Source organism: Chiloscyllium plagiosum, chromosome 3 (assembly GCF_004010195.1).
Source record: "Chiloscyllium plagiosum isolate BGI_BamShark_2017 chromosome 3, ASM401019v2, whole genome shotgun sequence".
Taxonomy (NCBI): Eukaryota; Metazoa; Chordata; class Chondrichthyes; order Orectolobiformes; family Hemiscylliidae; genus Chiloscyllium; species Chiloscyllium plagiosum.
In genome coordinates this window covers 23692572-23706082 of record NC_057712.1, presented here as the reverse complement: position 1 = coordinate 23706082, position 13511 = coordinate 23692572, and the positions used below count along the sequence as shown (strand labels likewise).

The 13511-nt window shown below is 40.6% G+C and overlaps 1 protein-coding gene across 3 annotated transcripts in view; it reads right to left on the bottom strand.

Moving 5' to 3' along the window:
- The window catches only part of LOC122541771 (peroxidasin homolog), a 245554-nt gene that overhangs the window by 5747 nt on the left and 226296 nt on the right, over nt 1-13511 (bottom strand). For all 3 annotated transcript variants that reach the window (XM_043678736.1, XM_043678754.1, XM_043678744.1), the window contains 2 exons: nt 3264-3384; nt 592-730 (listed from right to left, as the gene is read on the bottom strand). In XM_043678736.1, coding sequence (XP_043534671.1) covers nt 592-730; nt 3264-3384 — 260 coding nt within the window. The remainder of the gene's footprint in view (nt 1-591; nt 731-3263; nt 3385-13511) is intronic.

Genomic DNA, 13511 nt, shown 5'->3' with positions numbered 1-13511 from the left:
GGGTGGTTGCTTTCGTAGTTCAGGACTTGGTCTGTATGTGTGGTTTTCCTGTATACCTTTGTGTACCGTCACATCTAGGAATGGGAGTTGGTTGTCCTTTTCTTCCTCTCTAGTGAATCGGATTCCTGTGAGTGTGGCATTGATGATCCGGTGTGTGTTTTCTATTTCTGCGTTTTTAACTATTACAAAGGTGTCATCTACATATCGGACCCAGAGTTTGGGTTGAATTTGCGGTAAGACTGTTTGTTCTAATCTTTGCAAGCCAAACAGAGAACAGCCAGGGAATTCCTAGAGGCATGGCACTCATCCACAGTTTCTATCAACAAACACATCGACCTGGACCCAATATACCGGCCACTGCAGCAGACAGCTGGAACTGACAACCGGAAGCGGCAGAGACAAACCACTATAAATGCCGGAGGAAACATCACAGAAGCGCTTCACAGGAGGCTCCCAAGCACTGAGGATGTCACCTAGACAGGGGACGAAACGTCTGCAACACAAATTCCCAGCTCAGCGAACAGAACCACAACAAGCACCCGAGCTACAAATCTTCTCACAAACTCTTGTTATCTTCAATTGTATTCCCACCTGATTCTGAAGACCAGTGATAGTTTTCTGTATTTCAGACACAAAGTCCTGGAAATCATCTAAACTAGCCTCATCCTTTTCAGAGGCAGATTGTAAAGACACAGTTGCATTTTCATTGTGAAGTGTGTTTGTCAAAGAACTGCAAGGACATAGAAAAATGCAAGAACATATCAGTAACAATTAAATGTCAACAAAAATATACGATGCCTCGTTAATTTGGCTATTTGTAGCTACTTAAAATAACATGATAGAATTCACAGAATACCTACAGTGTGGAAGTAGGCCATTCAGCGCATCAAATTCATACCGACCCTCCAAAGAGCATCCCGTCCCACCCTATCCCGGTAACCCTGCATTTCCCATGGCTAATCAACGTAACCTACACATCCTTGGAGACTATGGGCAATTTATCATGGCTAATCCACCTAAGCTGCACATCTTTGGACTGTAGGAGGAAACCTGGAGCACCCAGAGAAAATCCATGTAGACGCGGGAAAATGGGCAAACTCTGCAAAGACAGTCGCTCAAGGGTGAAATTGAACCCAGGTTCCTGGTGCTGTGAGGCAGCCATGCTAACCACTATGTCATTATGATCCTCCCCCGCACCCCAGCCTCTCCATAAATGATCATGATTCTAAATATACTGAACAATTTCATAAAACAGGTTACTGGGGGATGACAGCCATAGGAGTTTGTTCATTCAGAAACAATTTAAAAGTTTTTTTCATCTGTGGAAAGTTAACATTTACTGGAAAATTAAAAATAAACTATTACAAATCTGCATTTCATCCTTGTACAGGGCCCATGCAAACCTTCTACATAAATGAACATTTATCATATGTGCTCCTGTATGATCATGTATGCTCCTGTGTGTGGATAATGAAGGCCTTTGCTGGACCCAATATAAGGAAAGACGAAACAAAATCTTTCAAAGTTATAGTCAGAAAGGCACAAGGAACCCAATAGATGACTAAGTGAAATAATCTACCAAAATTACATGTGGCAACAGCAGCAAAGTATGTAAACTCATGTCAGGGATACTACGTTGGAATCTTCAGTGAAAGCTTTCCTGAAATATGGCATAACTTGACAAAAGATTTTTTTTCCAATCTTGCCTGTGCCAACTCTTTGAAAAAGTTAACCCATTAGTCCTTATCACCTGCTCTTTCTCCACAGCACTACTAATTTTTCATTTTTTTCAATTATACATATACAATTTCCTATTGTGAAAGTCATCATTTAAACTGTTTTCGATCATCCTTTCAGGAAGTATATTTCAGATTATATTAAGCCACTGCCATAAAAATAATCGCTTGCCCCTCCACTGGTGGACCTTTGGAATTCATTGCCATGGAGCACAGTAGAGGCTGGGACGTTAAATGTCTTCAAGGCAGAGATTGATAAATTCTTAATCTCTCAAGGAATTAAGGGATATGGGGAGAGTGCGGGTAAGTGGCACTGAAATTCCTATCAGCCATGATTGAATGGCGGAGTGGACTTGATGGGCCGAATGGTCTTACTTCCACTCCTATGTCTTACGATCTTATGGTTCTTCTCCTTTTGAGCTTAAATCTGGTCTTTAATGCTCCTGCAAATGAATAGTTTCTCCTAACTAACTCCATCAAAAGCCCTCATTATTTTGAACACGCTTGATAAGTCTGTCCTTCATCTGCCCTGTTCAGACGAGATCAATTTGTTTCTCTACTTGGTTCAATAACTGAGATCCCACGTCCCCAGTCATGTTTTAGGAAATGTCATTGTAATTCTCTTCACAACCTTCCAAGAGAATGGTTATCACAATTAAATACATTATTCCAGTTGAGCCCTAACCAGTGTTTTCAAAAGCAAATGAAAGCAGGCTTGTAATAGGTGTCATTTATTACTGTGTTACTCTCATTTTGTAACAAGGATTCATTAGAGGCAGATTAATACAAGCAAAGTCAATCCCTTGATAATTTCTGAAGACATTCGATATAAATCATCTGAGCCATGAGAAATGGCTTTCTGAACATAACCTCTCTTAATCAGGCATCCACTCCACATTACTATGAATGAAGAGGTAAGTATCACAGTTACACTAGGGCGTAGCTCTTACAGTATTCCTCACACTCACCAACTTGCCATATGCTTCTACCTAGCACTGATTACAACAGTGCTTTTCTTTTAAGACTCCCCTTCATAACACATGATAAGAGCATTCAGACTTGAGGTAGTGCAGCAATCAACATGAACACAGTGATCTATACTCAACTGACAGGGGACGACACAAAACTAGAAGTGCATTTAACTCTGCAAAACATGTCAGATGCTGCTTTAAATAAGATATCCAAAACAATCTTTCTTTTAAAAAAAAAGAAGACCCAGCACTTTTGCAACATAAGTATGGAGAGGTAACATACAAAACCAGAACAATATGCCACTTTATCATGAAATCCCCTTAATTCCAAAAAACAAAATTAGCAGATTTTCCAGATTGTTAACTCTGATTAAATTGGGATTAGGAGCCAAAAGTTGCTAATTTGAAGAGTATAGAAGCCCACGCTGTTGCTCTTTCAATCCCAACCTTTGCTACGTTATTTGAAATGCTTCCTAATTGATTAACTGTTACTGATGACCTTCCCATGTGCAAATTAACTGATCATGCCACAGAGCTGTCGTCAACTGAAATGGACCTGGAATGTGTCAGGTTTTTCAATTTCCTTAAAGGTGACTCATCCCGGAAGCTGTATTCAGGTGACCGTCTGCCACGGAAGTGGTGTGACAGCGCATTGAACTGCCCTCTGGTTCTGCAGTCTGGAGAATAAAGTAAAAGTTTCTGTTAAAGCACTATCTTAACAATAAAGAGTTCATAAAAATTCTACTATCATTGAATATGTGCCAGTTTCACACATCATAACCTTTCATTAATAGTTCATTTAACATTTTCCTTCAACAAATGAGAAAACAACATTCCAAGTATCCCTTTAGTATACTTTAGCCTGGACTTTCAGATGTTTCCAGTTAATTTATTCCTATATGTTAAACTTATGGAATAAATATTAACCCAATCACTTTGATAAATACATTAACTTGCACTTAAATGCATGTCCCAACATCAATAATTAGAAGTATGATTAGGATCTTTCAAAATAATTATGTCAGTTTTCGTGAAGGAATGAATTTATTAATTTAATTTGTATGATTACTGGCAAATCAAAAAAATGGAATCAGACCAGGAAATTGATAGACATGTTCCTGAATATTCCAAGCAGCTTCACTAGCAAGGTGAAATAAAATTAAAAGTCAAGATTAGAGTGGTGCTGGAAAAGCACAGCAGGTCAGGCAGCATCGAGGAGCAGGTTTTCCTGCATTTTGGATGCTGCCTGACCTGCTGTGCTTTTCCAGCACCAATCTAATCTTGATTCTGATCTCCAGTATCTGCAGCCCTCACTTTCGTCTTGCTGAAATAAAATTAAGGGCAGCCTGAAGGGGTCAGGTTTAAAAAGAGATGAAAGTGTGAAAAGTACTTTTTTGAAATGCATAATCGAAAGTAGTTCTTTAGTACTTAAAATACAATAGCACAAAAATTATTTAAAACTGATTCACTATTCTATATCTTCACTTGGAAGAGTTTCCTCTGCTTTTCATTATTCTATCTTGTTCTTTTAACATGGATGGATTATCAATGAGTTATTTATTTACTTGGCTCCATGGTTCAAACTTTTGACGTTAAAACAAATTTGGCACCGACATTTTATTGCAGTTCAATAATGAATGTCTGACTTACACAACATTTTATGCAGCTGAATGCAAGATTATTCCAGTTAGATCCCAGTTACACTTGAATCAGATTTTAAAGATCAAAAAGGTAGAGTCTGCCTCATGAGAAGTATGGGGTATTTGTATAGGCAAGCAAAAAAAGTGGATTCAATCAGAAAGTAAAACTGGCCTGATTGCCAAATGGTTTTACAAATTGAGCTCTGGGGAGTGGACACACCTCAACACGTAGGTGTGGTAAAATATTTCCAGAAATGCACAGATTTTATACATTAGGGATTTTTTAAAATGGTGGCTAACAATTTCTGGCGTAAGAATCGTAAATGAAGAAAAACAGAGTTTCCTGAAGAAATTTGTTAGCCTCTGTGTAACAAATACAAAAAGTGAAGAACGTTGAAGATTGTGCTCATGAAAACAGGATTGGGAATGCAGTTCCTCTTTCTGCATTTGTTGCCTGATATAGGACAGGCTTTTGAAAATAAAATTTGTTTGACTCAACCCCAAAAAGGTGCATTAATAGATTGAGCTCACCCTCTGACTGTAACAGGATTTACACTTCGCATCACTGTGCTTTATCCGTTTCAAACCATTTTAATTTGACACCACGTGGAACATGTATAATTTATTTCACCTAGTGTTTCAAGGGTCAGTCAGATGCTGTAGCCACTTTACAAATTCATTCAATTTCATCACTTTAGATAAAGGAAGTGGCTAGTGTGGTAGCTCACACAGTGGTTTGAATGTTCCAAGATCCATTTGATTTGAGGAAGCCCAACTGGAATGGAAGATACAAAATGGAATTCCTTTCTTCAAAAAGTGAGGGTGACTGAAAACAGGAAACTATCGGCAAGTTAGCTAAATATCTGCCATAGGGAAAATGTTTAAAGTATTTAGATAGGTTCAAGGTAATTAAGCAGACGACAAAGACTTTTTGCTAAGGGGAGTCATGGTTCACCAATCTGTTTAAGTTGTTTGAGAAAGTAATGTGTGCTGTGGAGAAAGGCAAATTGGTAGATGTACTGTACTTTGGTTTCCAAAGTCATTTGATAAAGTGCCTCATCAAAGGAAATTGCAGAAAATAAAAGCTATGGTGAAAGGGACAATAATTTGGTCCAGTTAGAAGACTGGCTAGCTGACTGGAAGCAGAGAGCAGATTAAAAAAAATGTTATGTTCTGTGTAAAGACGCTGTCTTTATATTTCTATGCTTTTTAAAAACTGTGGACTGAAATGAGAAAGACAAGGGATCCGATTTTTCCTTTGTTTTAAAAAGCTCCAACTTTCATGATAACCCTCAGAATAATGGTGCAGCACATGACCCCAGTGAGCATGAAGTAATTTGGGACATTTGGATAAGTACATGAAAAGGAAAGATTTGGAGGGATATGGGCCAAGCGCAGGCAGGTGGGATCAGTTTGGTTTGGGACACTGTAGACAATATTGAGTGCGTGAGGATCCTTGTTTGTGTGTTTGTAATTTATCTTTTTGAAGAGTTGGAATTCTTCCCGTACTTCCCAATATCATGGAAACCTCACAGAGTGGAAGCAGGCCACACTGACCCTCCAAAGATCATCCCACCCAGACCTCCTGTCAAAACACATTACCAATAGTAAAAATGCAATTCAGAAATAAAAGGACATTTTACAATCGTAAGGTTTTTCCTTCTTTTGTTAACTTAGTTAATGAGTTGGAAGTATGGCATGGAACTAAGATCTCAGCCAAAGCAGTGTTGGGTTCCGACAATTCATATCAGCCTCCTTTACACGGAGGAACCTTGATTATCCAACATTCAATTTTCCAAATATCAGCTTATCCAGCAAGGTCCAGATGCTTGACTAAACCATGTTATCCAGCATTCGATTAAACGAACAAAATACTCCCTGCCCACATCCTTTGGATAATCGAGGTTCCTCTGTATTTATTAAGTTTTCTCACCTTTATCACCATTAAACGACCTTCGATACACATGCATGGGGTGGACTTCAGTTGAGTGTATTGCCCTCCTTTCTTGTTATGCACTCAAGAACACCACAAAAACAAGCTTTCAAGAGGGCAGTCTGATGCAGTATCTTAACCCAGCATAAACCTGCACTTTGCTAAACTGAAAAACTGAAGACGGTTAAAGAGAAGCATTATGAAGCACCAAACTTAGAATGAGGTGAGACAGATGGAGAGAGAATGGGCTCTGTGATGAATGAACAATTGAGAATGCTAATTTTTCATAGACCGAACGAAGTTTGCAGGGCCTCAAGATGGGAAGATGTAGAATATGATTTGTAAACAGGTTTAGAAATAAACTCAATGCCTGGCAGACTTAATACAGTGGTTCTTTGACAATTGCCTTTGCTTTCAACAAGTGAAAATGCTTAAAAATGCATCGCGCTTTCAAACTCCTGGTACTTCCAAGTCTCATTAATAAAGAAAGGAAATAAGATTAGACTTAAGCAGAAAATGGGTCAGTTTGGTATGACTTTCTCTTCAAAATAAAGCATATCGTACCCTCACAAATTCCCAGGTTCATAGAACTTTGCTACTGAGGATACAATATCGTTGGAAATGAACTGTAGAAAATGGCATGCATTCATAACAGTTGAATAGAATAATCTTCGTTATCATGCGCACTCAAATGAATGCAGTGAAAAGTTTGTAATGTCGCCTATCTTAGGCGCAATGTATCCATGTACAGATACTGTAAGTGCTGTTACCCAGTTAAAAAAAAGGTTAGCCTGGAACAGAGTTTAACGAGTCCAGAATCATAACAGAAGTGACCGTAAGTAGTTAAGTTCCAGTCCCTCTCCAACATGAGTCTGTGCCCACCAACCCCAGAACCTGAGGTCACAATGACTCCATGTGCCGGCCTCAGTCCAGGACTCGCTCGGCCACCGCTCAGGCTCTGGCCTGCGCCCATTCAGCCACCACTCCAGGAATCAGCCCGTGCTCTCTGCACAGCTGCCGCAGGTCTTGGCCCATGATTTGGCCTACTCTCTCTGCCCTGAGTCTCAGTCTGTGCTCACTCCGTGGCTGCCGCGGGTCTCAGCCCACGATTTGGCCTACTCTCTCTGCCGCGGTCTTGGGCCGGGTTCGCTCCGTTGTTGCCGTGGTTCTTGTCCCACGATTTGGCCTACTATTTCTGCTGCAGGTCTCAGTCCATGCTCGCTCCGCCGCTGCCACGGGTCTCAGCCCACGATTTGGCCTACTCTCTCTGCCGTGAGTCTCGGTCTGTGCTTGCTCTGCCACCGCCACGCGGCTCGGCCCACGTGTTCTGCTCCCGCCTGGGCTCCGGCTGTGACCTGTTCTCTAGAGCCGACTCTCCGGGTAGGGCAGGGCATTCAAAAGTTGGAGGAGGGGGTCGGGAGCAAAGAAGCAAAGCGACAAAGAGGAGAAAAAAAGAAAGGAAAAGAAATGGACAAGCAGAGGAGCTCTGACTGGAGCATCCTACCTTGCTGCCATCTTGAGAGTCAGTGCATGAAGAGAAAAGACCCACACTGTAGTTCTTCAAGGTACACTGCAGACCAAACATCTCAAATCAGCTCCACTCTCAGATCAGGAGAACTACACACAATCCACAGGGACAGTCTCCTGTCTGTCAGTAGGATCACAATAACACCACCAAAAAAACTGAACTAAATTCCAGTTCATACCTGGAACTGACTGTTTCCATATATTACAATATTATACTTAATAAGGAAAGAAAGAAACAAACATAGTCAGCCTTTGTCAGAATATTAAAATAGAATATTTTATGGTCAGAGAATCTAGGTTCACTGATTACACCAGAAACTGTTTACAAACAATATTCTGCAATGATACCGTAGCAAGAATACAATGAGATCACTGGGAAAGGAAACATTTTATTTAATAAGAAGCAGAAATTCAAAACAGTTCAGAAAGGAAGTGAAGAATGTTGATTTATGTTTGTATTTAAGAATAATTAGCATATTTATACTGGTTAGTTTGGGCTCAAGTTAAAGGCTAATCAATAAGGAGTGACAAACTTTGGCAGGAAGGGAGGTGGTAAACTAGACCAGAGCTACTCCTCACAAAGTACAGAATAAGATTAATGTGAAGCCTTTCAACATGGATCAAATGATGGAGGATTAAATCCTAAATAGGAGTCTTCAACATGACAATGCTAATGCACGTTCCCTTTTTCACTTTGGTTAGGAGTGTGTTTTGTGCCTGTTCTGGTTTGGATGTACAGGTACTTCACTAACATATTAAACTCAATCTCTTACTGCACAACTGAGAGCCTGGTATCAATTAAACAGCTGATGGTGAGGTTTCCTTGGGTTCGCAGTGAAACAACCCCGGAAGGTAAATGCCTTTTATTACATACTTTCTGGGCCAGGTGTACTGGGAATGCTTCCTTCTCCAACCCACTGTCTACCAACATCTGATCCCACTAAGTCCGAAGCACTTCCTCACTATGATCTGCACCCTGTCCCACAATGGGTGACTTCCATAAATGCTGTCCCAACATCTCCAATGGAGAAAACTTTCAACCTCCCCTCCCATACAACCAGCCCTGAATTGAGGACCATCACCTTTCAAGCCTAACTCCCTCAGGAGTCCTGGAAAAGACTTCCCTTTCTCCCAGCGCAGGCATGTCGACTTGCCTTGCAACCTGCCTTCTTCCCCTAACGTCCCCCATCTCCAGGCTGCTCAGGGTTAGAGAGACTATGTGCTGTGGCACCACTCCCCTCCCCAACCCACCTTCTGTCCCCACAGACAGAAAGTATGGCAGGACCTCCAATTCCCTTGCTTCATGAATCTCCCTTTACACCTGTACACATTTCCCAACTCCCCTTAAATATTATAGCCAATGATCCTAATTTACATATACTCAACGTTTACATTTATTTTTAGGCACTGATACCAAAAAAGGCAGTTATGCAGTTTGAGGATCCACATGTAAGTCTAATTCATCACCTTCTGTTTTAGAGGGAACTTGACACAAACACTTCACCACGGCTTCTTTGTTTTGCAGGCAAGCCACAGCAATGCTCGTCAGTACAAGCACCTCAGTAAAGCACATTTTAAACATATTTCCCTTTCATCACCCACACAGATGCACAGTGTCCATCTGCTTTCATCAACAAAAATAAATCTGACATATCTGCAAATCCTGCTTCAATAAATAGCCCCATTCTCAAGAATGATCTCGGGAAAAAAAAACCCGTGTTTCCATAGCAACCATGGGAAACCCAGACAAATTTCTTTACATCTTTTGTCAGCCATATCCGAGCAAGTGCCAGATGATGACTAGACTACTGAGTAAACAAACTTAAAATATATCTCACAGGATAACTCGTGCATTAAACAATTAACGCTCTGTGTAAAATTCATACACAGGCTATGCACGATAAAGCAAATTCTTTAAATATCTACACAACTCAACAAAAAAGGTTGTGAATATAGGCTTTGGGACTGCTTCAGCAGCAATTTATATCACCATCGATTGAGGCCATACTGGAAGACAACAATTCCATTTTACCGTATACAATTCGTAACAAATGATGGATCTTGACATTAATCATAAAAGTATTCTGATGGTAAAGCAGTATTTTCACTGTTTGACTGTATGTTTTACCAGTTCTCACAATCTGACTTTCTCTAGGGTTATTAATTCTGCTGGATGTAAACCACTTTTCATTTCCTGCCTTTTCTACCTCCAAATGCTCTGTCTCTATGTCCTTGATACTTGTCAGGAATACATGCATCTTCCCAGCATCTGGAATATATTCACATCAACCTGTTCAGAAATATTATGACACTTCTCTGGAGCTGCTGGAACTTAAGCCTGAGTCTCCTGGCTCAGAGTAGAGCACTTATATTGGAAATTAGTGTCTCTATAAAGTATTTCCAAATGGTTTGGGAACGCAATGCCTCCTTACGGCCACTGTTTCATGCCCTGATCATGTAGGAGTCAGGCTTATGGCCCACTTGGAGTCATCAAGCAGCTTCAGTTAATCTGCCCAGCGCCAGCAGCAAAGAGAAACGACTGTCACGATAGGGCAGAAGATAGAAGAGAGAGAAGGGAGGCAGAGGTGGACCTGGAAGGGAATTCCTAAAAGCAAAGGAAGAGAATCAATTGAGGCCCAGACTCCGACTCTGTAACAACATTCCACTGCTCACCTTATGCATCTACGCTCCACACTAACCTTCTTAATCAATAATGCAGTCGCTGAGGTGGAATTGCTTGCAACTCCTGGGATCTTACGCTGTTGACGGCTGGCTACGGTATTGAAACCCCAGCTGCTCACCAGTTCACAAGCTGCAAATCAGAAACTGCCATGCAAAGTCTGCAGTTCGACCATTAATACAGAGGTGCTTGGGGCGGCATGGTGGCTCAATGGGTTAGTACTGCTGCCTCACAGCGCCAGGGACCCGAGTTCGATTCTAGCCTCGGGCAACTGTCTGCGTGGAGTTTGCACATTCTCCCTGTGCCTGCGTGGGTTTTCTCGAATGCTCCAATTTCTTCCCATAGTCCAAAGATGCGCAGGTTAGGTGAACTAGCCATGCTAAATTGCCCAGTGTTCAGGGATGTGTTTGGGGTAAAATGTATAGTGATAGGGTAGGGGATTGAGTCTGGGTGGGATATTCTTCAGAGGGTCAATGTAGACTTGTTGGGCCGAAGGGATCTGATTTCCACACTGTAGGGATTCTAAGTTCTATAAATTGTTGAGAAAGGTAAGTTAGCAATGTGGTACATTACAACAACAAGTTCAGTGCTCACTGCTTACTAGTCAGATTTCAAACCAGCTGTTGAAAAGGAGAAAATCAAACTTTTTTTTCTTGATATTGAGAGTCATGAAAACCTCATTTTCATTCTCACCATTTCCCATGCCACTCGAACCCTCGGAAAATTCTGCCATTCATGTACGTTGTTGGAATTTGAAAAAATGCAACATATTTTAGACCATTAAGTCCGTACAATTATGAGTAATTGCATGCAATTCATTGGAATAAATGTAGCTTAATTGTCAGTAATAAAAGCTATTGGGAAGTGAACAGTTTATTAATTAATTTAAAATTAAGTACAAATTATTAATTAATAAACACATGATGAAGATAGCAGGGCAGTTGATGTACTTTGCTTGCAGGATATGGGTGCCTCCACACTTTAATGTGATCCAGGACACAAACATCTGCAAAAACAGCCTACGGCTGTAGGAATTTCAGCTCAGAGTCAGTGAACTAGAGGCTGAGAAATTGTGGCATATGGGGAGAGGCTAAGACATTATTCCATGAAATTGTTTTACTCCCCTTAAGATACAGTATACTGATTTGGTCAATGGTCAGGGGATGGAAGGCGTGACTACAAACGAGGTAGCTAAGTGGATCCAGAGGGCCAGAGTGCAGAAACATCAACTTTTGCAACTGTTCAATATGCTTCGAGTTTTTTCAGCTCATCTGGATGAGTGCAATTGCTGCACTGTGCATGAGCTAACCGACTGTGAAATCTTTGTATGTAAATGGCAGGACAAGGAAAGAAGTTCACAATAGTCAGTAAGTAGAGTTAGACACCAAATTAAGCTGTATAACCTGAAAAGGTAATAACATCGGATTACCTGAGCCATGCGCAAACTGACATGTTGCAAGTAAGATTGGAGAAATGAATGTGGCTCAAAGATGGTGAGGGAGAATTTGGTTCTGCTTTGTAGGGCACTCATACTAGCCACTGGGGAAAGTGCGTCCCTACCATCGGAACAATCTATACCTAAACCATACTGGGACCAACATTCTACCTAGCCTTGTGACTAGGGAAATAAACAGTGTGGGCAAGGGATGAAACTCAGGAAGAAATGGTAAATCAGAGAGTAGAGACGAGGCAAGAACAGAAATGTATTAGGATGGGAAAAGGTTAAAGGGAGCGTGTCAGGAGGGATAGAGAGTACAAATCCAAGAATATATCAGTAAATCAGGTGAGAGTTGACAAATAATACAATGTAAAGCTAAAGGCTCTGTTTCAAAATGCACAGAGTTTTGAAATCAAACTGACTGAGCAAATAAAATTAAGTAATTACAATTTTATCGCCTTCACAGGGACATAACTGCAAGATTATGTTGGGTTGAACCTGCATTCTAAACACTACAAGACATTTAGGAAGGACAGAAATATGCAAAACTCTGGAGGAGTGGTTGGTTAATTAATATTGGTATTAGAATAATTGAGGAGGGTGATCTAAGTTTAGGAAAACAGGATGCAGGAGTGATTATGTAGAGATGAGATATGAGATAATAAATGCAAAAAGTCACTTATGGAAGTGAGGTACACTCCTCCCTTACAATAAGCACAGTAGGATGAAATATAAAGGAAGAAATAATTTTGAGTTTGTCAGAAACGTATATTGATAATCACAGGCTACTTTAATCTACATAAGTATTGGAAAAATCAAAGTTAGTCCAGATGAGGAGTTTATAAATTGTTTTCAGGGCAGTTTCTCAGAAGAACATATTCTGGAGCCAACTAAGCAGAAAGGGGTAAATTAGACTGGATACAAGATACAATTAATTAATACTGAAGGCACCCTAGGTAGTAATAATCATAACATGTTTTTAAGTTTTACATTCAGTTTGAGGGAGAGAATTATAGGTGCATGATTAACATCTTAAACTTGAATACAGGCAATTATGCGTAGATGAAAGCAGAATAAGCTAAAGTGAAGTGGCAAATTAGTTTAAAGGACAGGTCATCCAAGATGCAGAGGCAGACATGAAAGAGATTATTTCAGAATATTCAGAATATTCAGTGACACATTCTGGAGGAGGAGGCTCCACAAATATCCCAATCCACAATGAAGGAAGAGCCCAGCACATCAGTGCAAAAGAGAAGGCCGAAGCATTTCAACAATCTTCGACCAGTAGTGTCAAATAGATGATTCATCTCAGCCTCCTCCGGTGGTTCCCAGCATCACAGACATCAGTCTTCAGCCAATTTGATTCACTCCACGTGGTAACATAGAGGTCCTGGATTCTGCAAAAAGGCTATGGGTCCTCACAACACTCTGGCAATAGTACTGAAGACTTGTGCCACAGAACATGCCATTCACCTAGCCAAAGTTGTTCCATTACAATGACAACACTAACATCTACTCGACAGTGTGAAATGTTGACCAGGTATATTCTGTACACAAAAGTAGAACAAATCCAATTATCACCCCAT